The sequence below is a fragment of the Diabrotica undecimpunctata genome, chromosome 6 (assembly GCF_040954645.1).
Source record: "Diabrotica undecimpunctata isolate CICGRU chromosome 6, icDiaUnde3, whole genome shotgun sequence".
Taxonomy (NCBI): Eukaryota; Metazoa; Arthropoda; class Insecta; order Coleoptera; family Chrysomelidae; genus Diabrotica; species Diabrotica undecimpunctata.
The window spans coordinates 144,323,383-144,343,721 of record NC_092808.1 but is presented as its reverse complement, the minus strand read 5'-3'; the positions used below and the strand labels follow the sequence as shown (position 1 = coordinate 144,343,721).

Below are 20,339 nucleotides of genomic sequence, written 5' to 3'. Positions count from 1 at the left end.
ATGTGTTTTTGCTTTTGCCATTATTTTTCTTCATCCATTCTTTCTGTTGCCTGTTTTCTATATGTTTCATACTTCTACTTATCTTAAATTCTCTTCTACCTATGCTCCCCATCTTATTTTAAGTCTTCCTCGTGTTTTATTTCTTGGCGGTATTTATTCAATGAATATATTCTGAAATGTTCATATAATTTGTGACAGTTAATTACTATTTAAATGGGAAAAAGCCACAATTAAAGGTTAAAATACGTTTATTGACGTTTCAATTTCCACTTCGGAAATCATTCTCAAAATACCTTCTATAATATAATACGTTCTCAAAAATGTATTTTGAGAACGATTTCCGAAGTGGAAATTGAAACGTCAATAAACGTATTTTAACCTTTAATTGTGGCTTATTCCCATTTAAATAGTAATTAATTTAAAATGCCACAAGAAAATAGCTTCAGAACAATTTGCGACAGGTAATTCTACTATAAAAAAAATAGACACCTGAGTCAGTAAAACACAAGTTTGATCTAAATAAAAATATATTTTATATAATATGTACAATAAAATAGAAATACGAATCCTAGTAAATAAAATTAGCTCTACAGTCCGCTGTTTATACCAGCGTTTAACCGGTGCTAGGTTGGTTAAAACGAAAGGACGATGTATTGGTCAATACCCAAATACCAGGTAAGACCAACCACTACTTAGTCTAGGTTAGAGGTGACCGAATCGATCACTACTCGATACGGACGATGAACTAAAAGCAACCAATCAATACTTGGTCGCCGACGGGAAGGACGGTTTGATCTTTGATCAATACTCAAAGACACGGTTAAATAGCTCTTTCTGGATCAGTACTCGATCAATAGTACGTGATCGAGTACATTATCTCGTTATGTTCCTTAATTGATATTCTAAAAGAGATACAAGGAATCGGTTTTTATTCAAATTCATACCTCTTATTTAACTACTTCTAATTTGCTTTGTAAATAAAAGGTAGTTTTACTGGTAATAGATCTTTACGGCCTCGCCATAAAGATCATTTTACGGGTCTGTACATGACTATTACTTGGACCAACAAATTAAATGGGCATTGGAATTTAAATCAGACAAAAATTCGGATTCTAATACTAACCATATTGCACTCTCGATGTCGGTGTAATTAACACTGTGTAAATTTTTACTAAAGAACTTAGTCTGTCTGCTTTGCTTGTTTCTCTCATTTTCGAAGTATTTTTGATAGGTTGGGCTCTCGTTATGTGCTTTTTGTACATTACAATATTACATTTATGTTTAGAACCATGGGTTCGAAGAAGAACCGTACCACATCAATGATATGTATTGTACTTAAACGGAAGGACGTGATAAATTGTATAATGCCAGCTAAGGGCATTGCAATAATTTCTAAGCTCCGGACTTCTCATCATGAAAAGATGGAGAAACTACTAATGGTTTAGGTGACAGAAAAGCAGCTTCAAGGAGGAAACTTAACACAAAGCATTATATGTGAGAAGGCACGAGCAATTTACGAAGATTTGCTGAAGCAGATCCCTTGTATCTGCTGAAGCAGATCCCACACACTTCCACAAATGATGAATCGGAAGACTCGTTTAAAGCCAGTCGGGGCTGGTTTGACAACTTTAGAAGAATAAACGACATTCACTCCGTCGTCAGGCATGGTGAGGCAGCAAGTTCGGATGTGAAAGCAGCTGAGGTTTACATCAAAACGTTTTCCGAATTGATAGAAGCCAAATGTTACATCCCCCAGCAAGTCTTCAAGTGTGACGGGACAGAGCTTTTCTGAAAAAAAATGCCAAATAGGACTTGCATAACGGCAGAGGAGAAGGCGATGCCAGGTCACAAACCTATGAAAGATATAATAACTCTACTGCTTTGCACCAATGCGAGTGGCGACTGTATAATCAAACTTCTGCTAGTGTACCATTCAGAAGATCCCAGAACCTTTAAGTCACATAAGATTTAAAAAAAACTGCCAGCTATGTGGAGGGCAAATCTAAAGGTGTGGGTTACCAGGAAATTCTTTGTGGAGTGGATAAACCTGGTGTTCGCCCCTTCTGTTAAAAAATATCTACAGCAAAACAGCCTACCCATGCAAACCCTTCTTGTCCTCGATAATGCTCCTTCTCACCCACCAAATCTCGAAGATGATTTATTCCAAGAGTTCAAGCTTAAGAGTTTATAAAGATTCTCTACTTACCAGCCAACACACTTCTATTTTGCAGCCCATGGATAAGCAAATGATTTCTAATTTAACGAAATTTTATACCAAGCACATTTTTCGGCGCTGCTTTGAGGTGACGGAGAATACAAACCTTACCCTTCGAGAGTTCTGGAAGGACCACTTTAAGACAGTAATATGCCTAAGAATTATTGAGCAGGCTTGCCTATGTGTTACAACAAGGACCTTAACCTCTGCATGGAAGAAGCTGTGGCCTGAGGCTGTAGATGAAAGGGCCTGCGAAGGACTGGAACCCGAAGTGCCAGTGGTAGATGAGATTGTTTCTCTTGGAAAATTCATGGGTCTCGAGGTGGATGAAAGAGATGTGAACGAACTTGTCGAGGAAAAGTCTCAGGAGCTGACAACGGAGGAGTTAGACGAACTACATTCGCAGCAGCATACGATGGTTCAACGAAAAATTAGTTTTGAAGAGGAGCCAGAATTGGCAGACGTTGTCTCTACAAGAGATATAAAGGAGATCCTGGAAATGTGGGAGAAAGTTGCAGAGTTTGTGGATAAAATTCACCCCGAAAAATTTACAACTCGTTGTGCATTGGTGTTGTTCAATGAAACTTGCCTAACACATTTCCGCAATATTCTGAAAGGGAGGAAGAAACAAACCTCCTTGGACAGTTTTTTTGAACGATCTGCAGATGAAAATGAGCAAAGTGTGACGAAAAAAGCGAAGACCACTGACGAAAATTAAGCGCTTCCTTAAGCACTTCACTTTTTCTTATGTTTTTATAGAATATGTATGTATTTTTTGTTACTTATAAATAAATGTTTCTTCTTTTAAAGAACAACTTTTAAACAAACAAAAACAACTAACGTGCTTTTTTGGGGACTGGAACTGATTAACGAGATTTCAGTTAATTTCAATGGGGAAAGTTGCTTTGACATACGAGCAAATTTGACATACGAGCAAGATTACGGAACGAATTATACTCGTATGTCGAGGTACCACTATATTTCATTAATTTATTGCTTTTTAAATAGTAAATCTTCTTCTTTATGTGCCGTCTTCTACCAAAGGTTGGTGACCATCAAAGGATAGGTTTCTCTGTTTTGTGCCGCATGTATTATGTTCGCAGCTTCTGGTATTTGAAACCATTCTCTCAAGTTTCTCAGCCAGGTTTTCTTCTTTCTGCCCAAACCTCTTCTACCTTCAATCTTGAGTTCCACGATAAGCTGTAGCAGACTGTACTTATCATTACGGAACACATGGCCCAGGTATGACGCTTTCATCCTTTTAACAGTTGTTAACAATTCCACCTCTGTACCCATTCGTCTTATATACTCTGTGTTGGTCACTCTGTCTGTCCAAGGTATTCTCAGTATACAGTCACATTTCTAGAGCCGCTAACTTCTTTATAGTCGCTGCTGTTAACCTCCACCCTTCAACTCCGTAAAGTAGCGTAGAGAGTACGTAGCATTTTGTGGCGCGCCATCCGAGGTTAACGCTTAGGTGGCGGTTGCTTAAGAGCTTTCTCATTTTGATGAATTTGGATCTTGCTATTTCAATTCGGATCTTAATCTCTACGTCTGGGTCCCACTTATCATTTACTGTATATCCCAGATATTAAAATCGGGTCAATATGTTGAATGTTCTTTTTACTGATCATCAGAAATTTAGTTTTCTTTCTATTGATCTTCAGGCCAAATTGGTTGCCAGTTGTATTTACTCTATTTAGCATCATCTGTAAATCTTCAATGTTATCGGCCAGTATAACGATATCATCTGCATTGCGAAAATTACTTATTGGTACGCCATTAATCCTGATGTCCCCGTTGTACTCTTCCAGTGCCTCTAGAAATATTTATTCCGTGTACAGGTTGAAAAGCAGTGGTGAAAGAATACAGCCCTGTTTAACCCCTCTCGAAATGGTTACGTTTTCACTCACCATATGTCCATTCTTCATGTGGGCTGTTTGATTCCAATATAGATTTTTTATAATCTGGATGTCCTTAGTGTCAAGTCCTGTAAGATGTAATAGTTCTATGAGTTTGTCATGTTTATGGAATGCTTTCTCATAGTCGATAAAACAGGCGTAAACATCTTTCTGTTGATCCAGACATTTTTTAATCAAGACTTGTATTGCAAAGAGCGGCTCTCGAGTTTCAAAACCGCAACTAAAACCAAACTGTGTTTTACTTATGCTGTGTTCTAATACTTTAAGGGTGCGACTCATTAAACTAAAATCGTAAAATAGTAAATCATAAACTAAAATATTGACAATTCAAATATTTTGATCAAATAAAAGGCATATATCGAGCACAGTTTAATGTAATCTTGCCCAAGTACTTTCGATCCCTAGATCATCTTCAGGGGCATCTGAAATAAGCCAAGAAACGTTTTTTTATAACTAAAGAAATTGATTAACTTCGATAAAAACTCGAAGTTTATGGTTGATAAAGAGTTTTTATGTGATTAACGTTTATAGACTTACTTCGTCAATTGCAGCCTATCCGACAAGAAAAAAATGTCATAAACATATAATTGTACATAACACTACACTACAAAAGGACAAACAAACACTTTAAAATTATTGAAGAAAAGCTACATTGCGTGCAGAAGCCGGAGACAGAATATCTCCCGATCTAACGAAAATGTTGGGGTGACATGTGACAAATGACAGCTTGTTCTATGAAATTCTATGAAACGAAGTATTGACTAAAAGTCCAACTGACACTACTATAGGAGGTCACTGATGAAATATAAAATTATATAGAATATTTTTTAAGTAGATTGAATAATCCAGATCTCACACTCAAACCTGTCTATAATAATTAGGGTGTTAGTTTGAGAGCAACTGAAGTCGACGTAAAGTAAGAATGCAAGAAAAAGACTAAACAATATATTAGACAGTGGGTAGTTGACTACAATAAAATGGTCTACCAAGCACTATCTGTAATGTAGAAAGGAAGAAATCTGACTATTATTTAATTAAAATACTAAAAATTAAAAATCAAAATTGAAAGCAAAGTATATAAATGGGGTGTAATCCAAGTAGTTCAGTTGAACCCACAGTCAATGGTAGAACTATAAAATTAATATGGATGTGCTCAGTACTTGGGCAAGATTAAATTAAACTGTGCTCGATATATGCCTTTTATTTGATCAAAGTTTATTTATTCGAGCATTCAACCTTATATTTAATTCAAACATTGTTAATATCTAACTTCACGTTGACCATACGCAACCCGTTATACATATTTTGCACTATGTGTAGCCTACCATATACACGGTGACCAAACGCAACCCGTTATACATATTCTGCATTAAGTGTAGCCTAACTTATACAACAAATGTTAAAATGTGTTTACTTCGCAGAACAATTATTTTAAAATTTGTTTTCAATACAAAATTCAGTCCTTTACAGATAGTTTCTAATGACTTTTGATGTCAAATAATGAGGAGTGTAGGAATTCAACAATTTTGAATTTCCCATTGAGTTTTCTTTGGCTCGTTTAATGATTCACCACTCGATGTACTTATTCAATTGTCTTCAGAAAAAATGATAAGTTAGTTGCGAAACTCGGTACGTTTGATGTCATTATACCGTTTTCGTGGTAAAGTTAAATACCAATTTAACTAGGTACAAGTTTTTATCTGAAATTTATTAATTAATAAACAGATATTTCTAGGCCTTTTTGCAAATATATTGAAACGTGCGTTGAGATGCTCCGCCATTCAGTTGTTGGCCCAGTGCACTAGCGCGTTCAGACTCAGTGTTTCGGAATTAATGAAGGCCATCAAGCGAACTTGGGAATATTCCACTCGTGACCATTTCACCGTAAACCCGTTTGGTGTTGACAAATCATCCGTACTTTACACTCCCATTAACTGAACTAACCCTAGATATAGATACACATCCATAAACATATGCGATACGTATATCAAAAACTTCTTAGGTGCGCTCGTTGGCCGTCTGAAATTTTTCAATCATGTAGCTTTTAGCAGGTTGTTTATTTATTTTAAAAGATGAGTAGGAAAGAGAATGAAGGGATGCTTGGTTTTTTTCACAAGTCTAGGCTATTTACCTTTTGTAATATTGATTAAATCAAATAAAAATGCATGTAAAATAAGAAGGTTACTATAATATGTATAAGAAAAATGAACCATAACTACTGAATTTTAACTTCTTTATTTCAAGTTTTAGCCTTTACCTCGGAAGAAAATTTAATTCAAAATGTACCCGTTTCATTTCAAATCAATATTTAAATATTTAGCAACACTGCAATGAACGTTAGGAGCTCGATCTCTTTCGCTTTACGGTCAGAAAAGAAATCAAAAATACTATAATATAAAATTTGTTCAATGCGCAACAAGCCATCTCTAAGTATTAAATACAGTTATAAAACAATTAATACTATTTAAATGGGAATAAGCCACAATTGAAGTTTAAAATAACTTTTATTGTTTATTGACGCTTCAATTTCCACTTTCGAGATCGTTCTCAAAATACGAAGAATAATAAATTAAACGGAGTTTGTTTTCTGTTACTTAATGAAAAATTCTTCTTATTTTATTTTTATCTGACTCAAAACATATTTTCTTTAACAAATACAATTCTTGAAATTATTTGCAAGTTTATTCTGTTAATTATGCAATTACCAGTTGACTGTAGTTAACTATACTATCGAACGAGTGGATGCCTTTACATATCTCGGCACAGAAATCAATCAGAAGAACTTCGTAAGTAGCGAAATTAATGCACGTATTTCCAGCGGGAATCGTACATACTATGCTAATAAAAGATTGATGACATCGAAATTATTAGACAAAAGAACCAAAATGACTATCTACAGAACACTGATTAGACCCGTAGTAACCTATGGATGTGAAACTTGGGTAATGACGAAAAAAGATGAAGCCCAACTCAGGACATTCGAGAGAAAAATACTGAAGAAAGTATATGGCCCGGTACAAGAGGAAGATGGCACATGGAGAATCAGGAGAAACGACGAGGTTAATGAGTTAAATGAAGGTTATGACATTGTAAGATTTGTGAAAAGCCAAAGACTGTCAAAAACAACAAAGAAAATGTTACAATGGAAGCCCATAGGAAGGCGAAAAAAAGGAAGGCCCAGAACGAGATGGTTGGATGATGTGGAAGACGACCTGAAAACAATGAACATAAGACAATGGAGAAGAAGGGCACAAGAGAGATCTGAATGGAAGGACATAGCCAGACAGGCAAAGACCCATCCAGGGTTATGATGCCAAAAGAAGAAGAATAAGTTGACTGTAGCTATTATATATAAAACCTATATATAGCAAATAAACCTAATATAGAATCATAAAAGAAACATAAAATAGCATTTAAAAAAATCTATACATCCATGAAAAACAACCTGCAAGAGGTAAAATTGTCAAAAAAATTAAGTGGCACATTCCTTGAAAACTCTTGACGTGCATTGCAAACATATCGGAGTCTTGCACATTATGCAAATATGAGTGGTTTTTTTCTCTTCAGTGATTCAGTATCATGGTCTGTTGGTAAATACCCTGCATCTGAGTTCACTTGCGCCGATCACTTGCTCAAAATTTTATTTTTATCACCAAATTTAACCCCTTTTGGAGGTACAGGATGACTCCAGAGTCCATTTCTTTACTCTTTTCCTAAAAACACAAAAAATATTATAAACAGTTCAAGTTTTACCCACATAAGACTAATTAAAAATACTTACTTAAGAAAAGACCTCCGGTAAATTTGACAGGTTAAGATTTTTGATGTGCGCTAGGAAAGAAAATATTCACAATACACCGACCGCTTTGATTAGCACTGTTATACAAACTGCCCGAGACGAGAGGTACTGAGACACATGAAATTGCAATTGGCGCGGATACTACAAAATCCGCGTTTTGGGACCGCCCACCGGTAAGAAATACCGGATCTCTGTAGTTAAGGGTTAATATAGTCACTGACTATTTTATATGGAAATAAACAACAATTAATTATAATAAATATCTGATTCGATTTCCAAGATTATATATTTGTAACAAAGCGCTTCCGAAATGCCGCCAAAAAAGTCGAAAGAGACGAAAATGCCACCTAACCTCTAAAAATCATACAAACAAGCTCAATTTTGCTGAGAATGTCAATTTTTGGACTTGGCAAAAAACTTTAACACTTTTAGCCCCCATCTTGGTACCCAGACAAGCGAAACCTTGTTCGTTTAGTTCTCTGATGCAGGTCCACATCAGTCTCTAAATAATTCTCTGACACGCCACTAATTTCACTGTCGTTTGACTGTCAGACAATATATGGATCTTTTCTTTTTCAAGTAACCTGTTGGTTGTACTACTCGTTGTTTCTTCATACATCTCAATCTGGAATAGACAATCTGTATGAATTCATAAAATTGTATCTTTTTGTCATGTGATCCAAATCTATATTAAAGATGTCCGTTGTCACAGATCTTGTGATACTCCCTTCATTGCGAGTTTCAGTGATTGTTTTATTCTGAAAGCTTCCAATATTGTCTCTCCTGGTATTATCAAATGCAAGGGAGGCAGGCCTAGTAGAGCCACCATAGCTGCTCTTGGAGTGGTACGCATGGCACCAGTAATCCCCATACACGCAAGTCTTTGCACTTTGCTGAGTTTGCATCGTCGCTGCATAGGTAATTAAGCATTTGATGAAAAAAAAAACAACTTAAGATAATCTGCCATGCAGACGACGTAATAGTACTCTCTTAGAGTGAAGATAATTTACAACGTATGCTGCACCAATTTAATATAACCGCCAGAAAATTTAACATGTTAATTTCCCCAAAAAAGACAAAATGCATGGTTATAACAGCAAATTTACTAAGATGTAAATTGGAGCTGGAAGGTCAGAACAAGTGATGGAGTTTAAATATCTGGGCATTACATTATCTAGCTACAGAAAGCTCGAAACGAACGTGGAAGATCAAGTGAATACAGCAAACAGAGCCGCAGGTTGCCTGAATGAAACAATATGGACAAACAATAATATGGGAAAAGAAATAAAAGGCAGAATTTACAACAGCCATCAGACCAATAATGACAGAGGCAGAAACACGATCTGACACAGAGGACAAAAAAGATGTTAGAAACGGCAGAGAAAAAACACGGCAAGAGACATTTCCCCAATAGGAAGACGATCAGTAGGAAGACCACGTAAACGATGGAACGACAACTTACTGGAGGCACATTGAAAAACAGACAGAGTCATGTCTACATAAAAAAAAGAAGAAGAAAAAAACGATTACCATGGTGTACAGTGCTCTATGTCTGATTTTTATTCCCGTTTCTTCCCATACATGCGTCTGACACTCATAAGAGTTGTCACTCGCACGGCATCTTGTTTTTTTTTCTAATTGCTGGTTCCAGGTAAGTTTCGAGTCTAGTATAACCTTGAGATACTTTCTTAAGGATCTCCCTTATGCTGAAATTCTTATCCCTGTAGGTTTAGGAAATGTAATACCTTTAGTTGTTTAGGAGATGATTATTTATTTCTTGCGCGATGATTACCAAATCACCCAATGACAGTATTGATCTTCTTGTGAGGATTTTTATTTTTTCAAGTCCCCTTTGCCACTTTCCTTTCCTTGGTCAGCTTTCTGCTCTGAGCTCCCTATAGCCTTTTTATTTTAAGTCTGATTTTTTTAATCCCGTTTAGACAATTGTGCAGAACCCTGGCTTCTCTCTGTTTATTGTTTAACGTCAGGTTCAATGGGTTTTGTCTCCCTGAGTGTCGAGGCCGATGAGTCTTGGTCGGTTGTTACTAATTCTCCCTTTCTCTGTGTTGGTGGAAAGTCTAAGTCAGTAGTTTCTGACTCCATATTCTCTTGCTGTTTCGTGTACATTTAAATCTCACGAGTAGCTAGGAAAAGGGTATTCCGCTTCTGCAGAGCCCCGCGTACAGGAGCAAGGCTGTATACAATGGGGTTTCACCCTATTCATGATAATGTTACACCATGCCTTTTGGCTGAGGCGTAGGAGCTCGCTTATGTCTTTTCACCGGCGACGACAAGGTCATAGAGCTCCCAGAGGGGGAGAAAGAAGAGACACTACTAGTATATATCTGATACAACGATAAACACACTTATTTTTTACAAATTATTACGCATCGCAAAATTCGAGGAAGGCAAAATGCGGGAAGATGAACACACTACATTTGCCTAGAATCTGCGGGAATGATTCGAACGCTTCATTGCACAACTATTTAAAGCAGCAGCCAACAAGATCAGTATCTAAAATGGTTTCTAAACTTGTTCTGAAAATACAAGTTAAATATATTGTTTAATTTGTAGTTTAAGAACAATTTTCGAGGTGGGAATTGAAACACCAAAATAAACGTATTTCCAACTGAAATGGTACTTAGTTCCCCTTAAAGATGGTAAATAACGTGATAATATTTGTTAGAGTTATTAACCCTTAATAAGACAACGGGAACATATTTCCAACTTTACTTTGCCGCCAAATTTCGATTGTCGCTGTCAATACACAGAATGGTAAATTTTGTGATATTAAGTATTCGTTTCATGGATAAATAAACCAACTATTCTGACAGTTCATTTCGACTAAATATATTGTAATTTGTTATACAAATATATGAAAAGTTAGTGACTTTTATCTCTGAAGTTGGTGGGAAAATTATTCTCCTTGTACAATTCCATAAAAAAAAACGCAAAAGTCAATGCGTCAGAAACATTAAAAATTCTGTTATGTTTTAACATTATGAATTCATGAAGGGATTTTTAGAACGTGGAACTCCTTGCCGTCTTAGAAGAAAATGATTCTGATGTTGATCTCGACTCTGATGATGATGACATTTTTATACCATCCTCATCTACTTCTATTTGAGGTAAGTCCGATGGAGACGTTATTGACAGCAGAATTGAGCAACTGCTTGGTGAAGCTAATGCTTAATTTCTGTAAATTCCACAACTGAAAGAACATCTGAGAATGACCTACATAAGAAAATCTTGGTAGAACAGAGTTCAGTGGTTAGGCTAAATAATTTTACTGGAAAATGGACCTCTGAAACAGTTTTACAATCAAATGTTCAATTCACCCATAAAAGTCAACCACTATTTTATTTTGAGAATTTCTTACCGTGTAGTCTAATAGAACGTATTGTTGCCCAAAGGAATTTATATGCTGTACAAAAAGGCAGCAAAAATTACAAAAACACTAGCCAATAAGAAATAGGTCATTGCTAGGTATTTTTATTTTAATAAGACTGCACCCTTTAGCAGACAGAGATTTATATTGGTCAAGTGATCCTTTTTATAATAATCCTGTTATCTTCAAAGCTTTCACAATAACCAGGTTCAAGAAATGAACAGAAAATATCCATCTAATTGACAATTCAGCAGCTGTAGAGAGAGGTTCACTTAAGTTTGACATAATGTATAAGATAAGACCATTTATAGATAGACTAAAGGGCAAGCCAATCCTGGAAGTGGATTTTCTATTGATGAATGTATGGTGAAATTTAAAGGACGTAGTTCTATCAAACAGTATATGCCCAAGAAGAAAATTAAGCGTGTTTATAAAATTTGACCAAAGTGTGACGCTATTACTGGGTATCTGTACCAGTTTATTATCTACACTGGAAAAACTGAAGGCATTGAAAATGATGGCTTGAGATACAAGGTTGTAACTGAATTATGCCAATATATACCACATAAATCCTTGGTTATTTTTGATAGCTTTTTTACAAGTTGCAAACTGTTGGAAGATTTATATGTTAAACAGCTATAGGTACAGTCAGACCTAATCTCGTTTACCCAACTTCATGAGGAAAAAGCAAACCAAAAATGAAAAACTTCGGAAGAATGAATTCTATTTTTTGAGCAGTGGCTCTATAACAGCAATAAAATGGCTAGATACCAAAGAAGTCACCGTTATTACAACTGCTAATCAACCACTGAAGTAACCATGATAAAACGTACAAAAAGAGATGACGTAAAGAAATATATAATGTGTCCAAAAGTTATTGCAGATTATACACTAAACATGGGAGTTGTTGACCACTTTGACCACTTTAGGGCATTATATCCCATAAGTAGAAAGTCTAAAAAATCGTGGATGAATTTGTTTTTTTTTTCATTTAGATGCAAGTGTAATTAATGCAATATTATGTAGACAAATTCATGATCAAAAAATATTTCTCAAAGGATTTTAGGCTTCGCCTTGGAAGAGCTCTCATAGATGACTTTACAGTAAAGGCATCACGACCTGTGATATTTAAAAATAAAAAAACCGAAAATTTTGGTGTTCAAATTGTTCAACAAAAAAAAAGAAGAAAAACGAACTAACATTATATGTAGTTATTGTTAAGTAGCTTTATGCCCAAAAAAATGTTTTAAATCATTTCACAATGCTGCAGTTGAGACCTAAATTCGTTTTGTCAGCCATATATACATTTTTTGTATTTTTTATTAAATAAATTGTTTCACAAACTGTACAGGGGTAACTAATTTTCCACCTAAAAACATTTTTTAAGGAACAATAAACAAACAAATTAATTCTCCATATATCCCATGCCTTAATGATTTATGATATCCAACGTTTCTTTCTAATTTTGAGATCAGATGATCAGGAAATTTGTCGGCGTCTCTTTAGGTTGTTAACTATAAACTATTAATTATTTTTTTAGGAAAACAATGTTAGGTATCTAAAATACAAATTCTTTTAGATATTTTTTGTTTTAAGTCGCCTGGTATTTATTTACCTTCCTTACACAGCGAAATTCTTTAAAATAATAGACCCTAAAATCTCCCAGTTTTAATTCATTTCTTTGTTTGACTTTTCAGAAACATTTAAATTTATGGGCGTTTTAGTGCACAAAAAGAAGGAATTGTGCTCCTTTTGTCAGACCGGAAGACGAAGGGATGGACGCCCTTATTACGCACTTTACTCAAATGCATTTTAAATCGTTTTATTTTTCTTTGACTCGCCCTTCGATTTTGTAGCTTTAAGGGATATATTAAAGGAAGGGACTGTTTATGCTGCTTGATAGAATTCTGGAAAAGGAGCATTCGTCCTTTGAGGCTACTATTAATAAGTATTTTCTCACCAGTACTGAAAACAAGGCGGTCTTTTGTTGTCATATCAATTGTTATATGATTTTCTAGTTCCTCAATGTATTACATGAGAAATATTATGGTAGTCATCAGTTTTATGGCTTTGGACTACGAGATGTTGTTATTCAAGATTTGAATTAATTTCATGAAAATCAAGAGTAAAATCGAATATTCATGATTCGACGTTTGTCACAATATTCTTAAAGAGCTATTTTTGAAGTACCGCTGTTAAATTTTATTTATATCAGTTAACATAATAAAATTAATTAATCAGGTAAAAGAGTGCAAATATGTATCAGAAAGGATTATTGACATCAAACTGAAACTAATAGGAATATACATACCGGAAAATAATCAGGGCCGCCCAGAGCCAGGCCGGGCCCCGGGGATGAGACCCGGCCGCCCCCCCCTTCAAACCCAGTATCTGATAACTAATAAACTGGGATATGTAATAGTGAACACTCATGCGATTGACACAGGAAGGAAGAAAATTAAAACAGTTTTAACAATTAAACTTTGTTTTTAATTATTTACAATAGAACTGTTAGTTACAACATAACTTTTCTTGCTTTCATATCCGCAAAGTTTTGGATCACGTGGTCGAAATCAAGAGTTTTTGCAAGTTTCGACTCTATGCTTAACAGTCCCAAATCAGATAATCGTTGTTGACCCATAGTAGATCTTAAACAATTCTTAATTCGGCTCAAAACACTAAATGATCTCTCGGCCTGAACAACGGATACTGGGAGGCAACAGAATATGCGAAGAGCAATGCACACATTGGGGAAAAGATTTGTCACATTAAGGGACACGAGCTTGTTAAAAAGTTTTGCTGGTTTCAAAAGTTTTCAAGTAAATCATTTCATCAACTAGATCCCTGCTTACATCTGAATTGTACTCTTCGGCGAATCTTACACAACTTTCTGAGATCGTATTCTCGTCCATTTCGTTATACTTCCATAAAAATGAAAATTTCATTTCGATTTCTCTCAGTGCTGTGAACCTCGTTTTCAGGTTGGCCACCAAAACATCAATTATTGTGTAAAAAACTTCTGTTTTGAAGCGTTCTTCCGGGGATAAATTTAACATTACATCTTCTGTAGCTGTTTCATCGTGAAAAGTCTTCCTCTTTCTCGCACGGGAAGTGGAGAGTTCCGGTTCGATACCATAAGCATTTGCAACATGTTTGCAATCAGACAATATCTTGTCCCAGTTATTTCTTAAGGCACTTAAATTATCAATTAGGCTCTCTATATTACTACTCTCAACATCCAAAGTAGCGTCCATAGTTTGAAGTAGTTGACTTCTGTAGTTGATAGGTACCAACACTTTCACCCAAATTGACGCCATGAGGTAGCGTCAACCATAATAGAATAGTATTTAGATCGCTTGAGTTCGTCCACAATAACTTTCCTTACATAATCAGCACAACTTGCTATGAACTCGTTTTGAGTTCTCCAAGACAAATAATGCACTTGCATCGTCTTATTCGATTCTTGAGATTGCTTAACCTGATCTAGATGCTTCGATAAAATAGAGTCATAATGACCTAAAAGTTCTAGCACGCCCAAAAAATTGTCAAAAAATTGTCAGCGCTTCTGCGAATCGTGTGGCAGTGGCCGATAGAGCGAGCTTCCGATCAAGGGTTCCCACGCGCAATGTATTCCCGATATATTCTTATTAATTGTAACTTATGCAAAGAAATAATTTCTTGCATATTGCCTTTTCCAAATGCATAATATTCCTTATAATAATTTCATAATTAAAACTGCAAGCAAATTCAATCTGTTGTAAAATATTTTAATAAAAGGAATTTTTTTAAATTTGCTTACGGCCCTAAATTTGCCTTACGGGGCGATTTTGCCCCCCCCCCTGCCCCCCTCTGGTCGGGCCTGAAAATAATAAAGAGGAATGCACCAGAAAGGAATTTTTGAAAGCTTGCACACGACGATACACAACACTCCAGTAAACGAGTATATGATTATTTTGGACAACTTGTAACAAAAATATTTTGCCTACCACATAGGGTATTATTGTAAGGGGTAGAAAATTGGGGACAGAAACTACTGGGGGTAGAGATAGGGCAAGCAAAATAATCGATACTTGTGCGAACGGCACTCAGGGTTTTTTTGGAGAGCTGGAGTCGTAGATAAGTAAATGACAAGAGGATTGGATTGGGGTAGCTACAAAAATAAAACAAAGGGGTACTTACATGCATCTGTTGGGACAAACAAAACAAAAGGAAACACCTCTAGCAATTTAAAAAAGACGCCGCTTCGAGGTGCCAAATTATAACTATTACAACAGCTAGTTGTAACTATCGAGATAATTATCAAAAATAAAAAACATATTTTTATACATGAAACTCAAAAAATGGGTTAGAGGGAAGGGAAATAAACAAAATGGTTAGTAAAAAAATTAAACATTTATTGTGTCTCATCACAAACAGTTACAAGAATAGATGACACAAATTACTATATAGATTAATAGTTATAGAGTATAAGTATAACAAAAAAAAACTTACATGTGTCCTAGCTGTTTACAGACTCTAGGAGTTGGAGATACTACAAAAACTTACAAAGAAATTGTTACTGCAATGAAGGTTAACCTTTTTTTAAAAACAAAACAAATGAATATCAAAAATAATAAAGCTAGCTGTCATATGTTAACATTAAATTTTAAAAACTGAAAACAAATAAATTGGCAGCTAAATTCTCACTCTAAAATTTACAATTTTTTAATTATTAAAAATTTAAATTCTACATATTTACATAAAAAAATGTTTACTTTACTTTGAAATTAAGCACAAACAGTTACCTGGATTTTCACTAAAATACACTGAAAAAGTTCTGGGATTACCTTTTCTGCCACGCATAAACTGCATGTGGAAAAATATCTCGAAAAGACTGCTTAGGATATGGAGGATTGAAATGGGCGGCACTAGATACAAACTTCAGACTGGACTTCTTAAAAAAACAGGAAACTGGAACATCAGAATTGCTGCAGGCGACACAAATCTCTTAAATACTTTTTTAACCTCCTCTGTAACTACACATACTTCACAATTTACTTTATACTGCTACACATTTTCATGAAAAGGGGCAAAAACAGAAAACTTTACAAATTCGACGAATAAATTTGGATCCAAGCTAAAATCGACTACCTCTGGTAGCGATCCTAGCGAGAATGACGAAATTATCTTTAAATTCATTCGCATAAACTTGGTATAAACAAAACGTATAAACTGGAATATTTATTTGAAACGCAGAATATCCGAAAAGGCTTCGATCAAAGAATATCGACAAAATACGCATCTTGTGAAATATAAACAAACTATAAAATGGTTTACATTAACTTCGGCGACGTAAAGATGAATTGGAAGAATTCGGTGTTTTAATACGTACGAATAGAAATTTAAATACAGGAAAATATTCTTCGATTTCTTTAGCAAATACGAGGGGATTTCAATACATATCCAAAGAATTTTCAATGCTAAAAACTTCAATGCTCAAATTGGTACCGGTATTATTCCAGGAGTAAAATTACGATTTACAGAGGATGTTAGAAATGAAAATGGGAATATTTTACCAGAACTATGTAGTACAAAAGAAATATACATAAATAAGAAGCAGTATAAGTACACTTTTAATAATACAAGATATATGACTATATACGATAACTGATTGACTATATGATGGTGATTGACTATATACCTACTAACTGTTTAATATTATCGATTTAAACAATGGATTTTATTACCTCGTGTAAAGAACGCTAATTTCTCAAATATTATTATTGCATGTGTAGCCTAAATTTATTTGTTTGCCCACGTGCTATTGGTTTAAGCTGTAACAATTATTTGTTTAATCATATTTGTAATAAGGCTTGAAGCTTGGAGCTTGACCTCGTAATTCATTTATAAAAGCAAGAAACAGATCGGAGGGAGAGCTAGGCTAGTAACGGTCATTTTGAGTTTGGTAATTTTACGTACATCCAGAACTTCATTTAGCTCCTGTATAACCAGAACTTTAATTCGTTCCTAATCAAAGATTCTGTACATTGTCATTCGAGTAAAAAGAAAAACATCGTTTGTAGTAAGCTTCTCAGAGAAGTAAAGACAAGCCACATAGCGACCTAAAACTACAGTCCACTCTAATCACCAGCACTAAGGCCCAGACCAGATAACAGACCCAGTGTAAAATAAAATATATCCCACTCGATTCAGTTATTGACAGCCACTCGAATCAGTTATTAGCAGCATTCAATCCAGAAGGGTAGCGGGTAGATACTCTTTTACGTTTCCAGCAGGAGCTAAATCTACTTCAGGGATGCGACCATGCCCACGTGAGCCATAAATCTACCACGTGAGCCCTAATCTCCTGGTACCCAGAATAAATTATGTCCTATACCCATTCTCCCATCTAAGTACCAAAGTTTCCCTTCTCATATCCGACTCTGATGCCGAGTTTTAAATAAACCGAACGATTATCGGTATAAGTAATTCCCACTTATTGGTCAACAGCTACGGGTGGCAGAACCGACACGTGGTAGGGCACTTCGTTGCCCTGGAGCTGAAAAATTAACTCCGAAGCCGGAAGAGCTAAATTTGACAACGGCATTGAGATGTGGAAAGCCACGGGATGACTACCACGTTAAAGATCCGCATGGATATCCTTAGTAAATATTATCATGGACCCACTAGTCGATAATTTACTTAACGATCATGGAGATTTGAATACAAGATCCGGCAGGAAAGGACAATCAAATTTAGACAACAGGGCCTCTTAGGTCGTCATCAAGTTAAATCCCTGTCAAACATATAAGAATAACTCTATAACCTTGAACATTGGAACATTGAACATAAGAAGTTTATACCAATATGGAAAATATAACATTGCGTCGGAAATGTGTAGTATGAAGATTAACACAATGGGGCTTAGCGATATACAATGGCCTGAATCAGGAAAATGTAATACCAGAAATGGAAGAATGTATTATTTCGGTAAGAACAACTCCAATCACAGGTAGGGAGTTGGCATTATAGTTGATAGGAATTCCCACAAAACCTGTTTGTAACTTTGTTCCGTATTCTGATCGAGTATTGATGCCGTCTTTCAACTCTCATTTAAAAAGTAAAATAAATATAATCCAAGTAGGTATAAGCACCCACTGCAGACAAAGATAAAGATACCGTAGAGAACTTCTATGAACAAATTGGCAATGTCTTAAAGCTGACTAAAAGACATGATACAAATATTATATTGGGAGACTTAAACGCTAAAGTGGGCCAAAGAGAAGCGGAGAATTGTGTGGAGCGATATGGACTTGGGGAGAAGAATGAACGTGACAATCGGCTACTTGATTTCTATATTAGTGAGGAACTCATAATTGCAAATACTTTGTTCAAATTTCCTAAACGTAGATTATACACATGGAGGTCACCAGCTGATAATAATAACAAAATAGTCAGAAATCACATAATAATAGATTATATTATCGTCAACAGAAGATATAGAAATTCTATAATATCATCCAAAAATTAACCAGAAGCAGACATATTCTCCAATCACAATCCGGTTGTTTTCTCGATAAGAGTGAAACTAAAGAATATAAAGCATCCTAGCTCCAAGAAAATCATGAAAGGCGGCTCAAACAAGACAACACATATGCGGAAACGAAATTTAAAATAAACGAAAAGTTAAGGAAAGTCAAAGAAGATAATACAGGAACTCTAACTATTGACCAAAAATGGGAAAAAAATTGCCACATGCCATTGTGTCAGTTGGAAAAGAAACCCTCAAACCACTTTTGAAAAAAACAAAACCTTGGATGACAGTAGAAATTCTTGAAATGCTCGAATGTGCTGGCCCAGAGATGCATGGATATGAATCAGGACATGTACTTATATTTTGTAGATTTTGAAAAGGTATTTGATAAGATTCAACACAAGCTATCTATACTGGGACCACACTGTGCTCACAGTCCAACCAGTGGCATATTATAGACCGGATCTCATACTAGTTTATAAACTTACTAGGCAAACAACACTTATTGATGGCGATACCTAACACCAAATATAACAAAAAGATCGCCAAGTGCAGAGACCTAGAAATACAAAGAATGGAAAGGATCCACAGAGTACCTATGATTTTTGGGAGATATTCCAGCATACCAAGTCACCTAGAGCTCGATAATACGGAAATGGTTCTCCCCAAAGCTCAATCCTTTTGCACCGTACGTATCTAACATAAGTGAATTTTCCCCTTAGAGGGAGTGTGAGCCATATGGCTAAATCTGGATATTACTTAAAGATTACGCATGTAATTCCAACATTCCATTTAAAATAAGAAAGCTTATAGTGATCTTCAGTCTAACCAAAATTAATAATTAAAAAAATATATTAAATTAGTAGACGACAATAAAACTTTGAAAACTTCTAATTAAATTGTTGCGTGAATGATCCTGTATAGTATAAAACAATTTAAACGGAAGAAACTCGAAACGAAGAGACATTTTTAGACAAAACATTGTACAGAAAAAGGAGAGAAGAAACTGAAGTAATTATTAAATTGGTCTAATAATTGGTCAATTTGTAAAAACAAATTATGCTCAGAAAAAAATATTACAAATATTAAATGTTTTCTTATATCATAATTTTAAAAATATATTTATTTGTTTAGAAAATATAATTTTAGTTTCAAACCCATCCAATCCAGTCTACCATTTAATTACTTCAACATCACCTCCGGAGATCCCGCAAAAGATCCAATCAATAATAGACATCCAGAAATTAACTCTAAGAAAAACCATCGACCTTACTAAAACACATTCCTTCCCAATCCCGGATACTCCGCCTTGGAATAGGCCAATTCCACATTCAATCACTTCTCTATTAGAATACAGTAAACATGAAACCTCAAGCCTTCTCATAAGACAACACTTCAAAGAAATCATAAGCAAGAACCAATTCCAAAAAATTCTGTATACAGATGCCTCCAAAAGCGAAGCAGGCGTTGGATGTGCAGTTACCACATACGATGAAATAATA

At 35.2% G+C, this 20,339-nt stretch overlaps 1 protein-coding gene across 1 annotated transcript; it reads right to left on the bottom strand.

Moving 5' to 3' along the window:
• Nucleotides 1-14,110: 14,110 nt before the first annotated feature.
• Nucleotides 14,111-14,641, bottom strand: LOC140444657 (uncharacterized). Its single transcript, XM_072536419.1, has one exon. It carries the CDS (start codon nucleotides 14,639-14,641, stop codon nucleotides 14,111-14,113), a length of 531 nt encoding a protein of 176 aa, XP_072392520.1.
• Nucleotides 14,642-20,339: the final 5,698 nt, after the last annotated feature.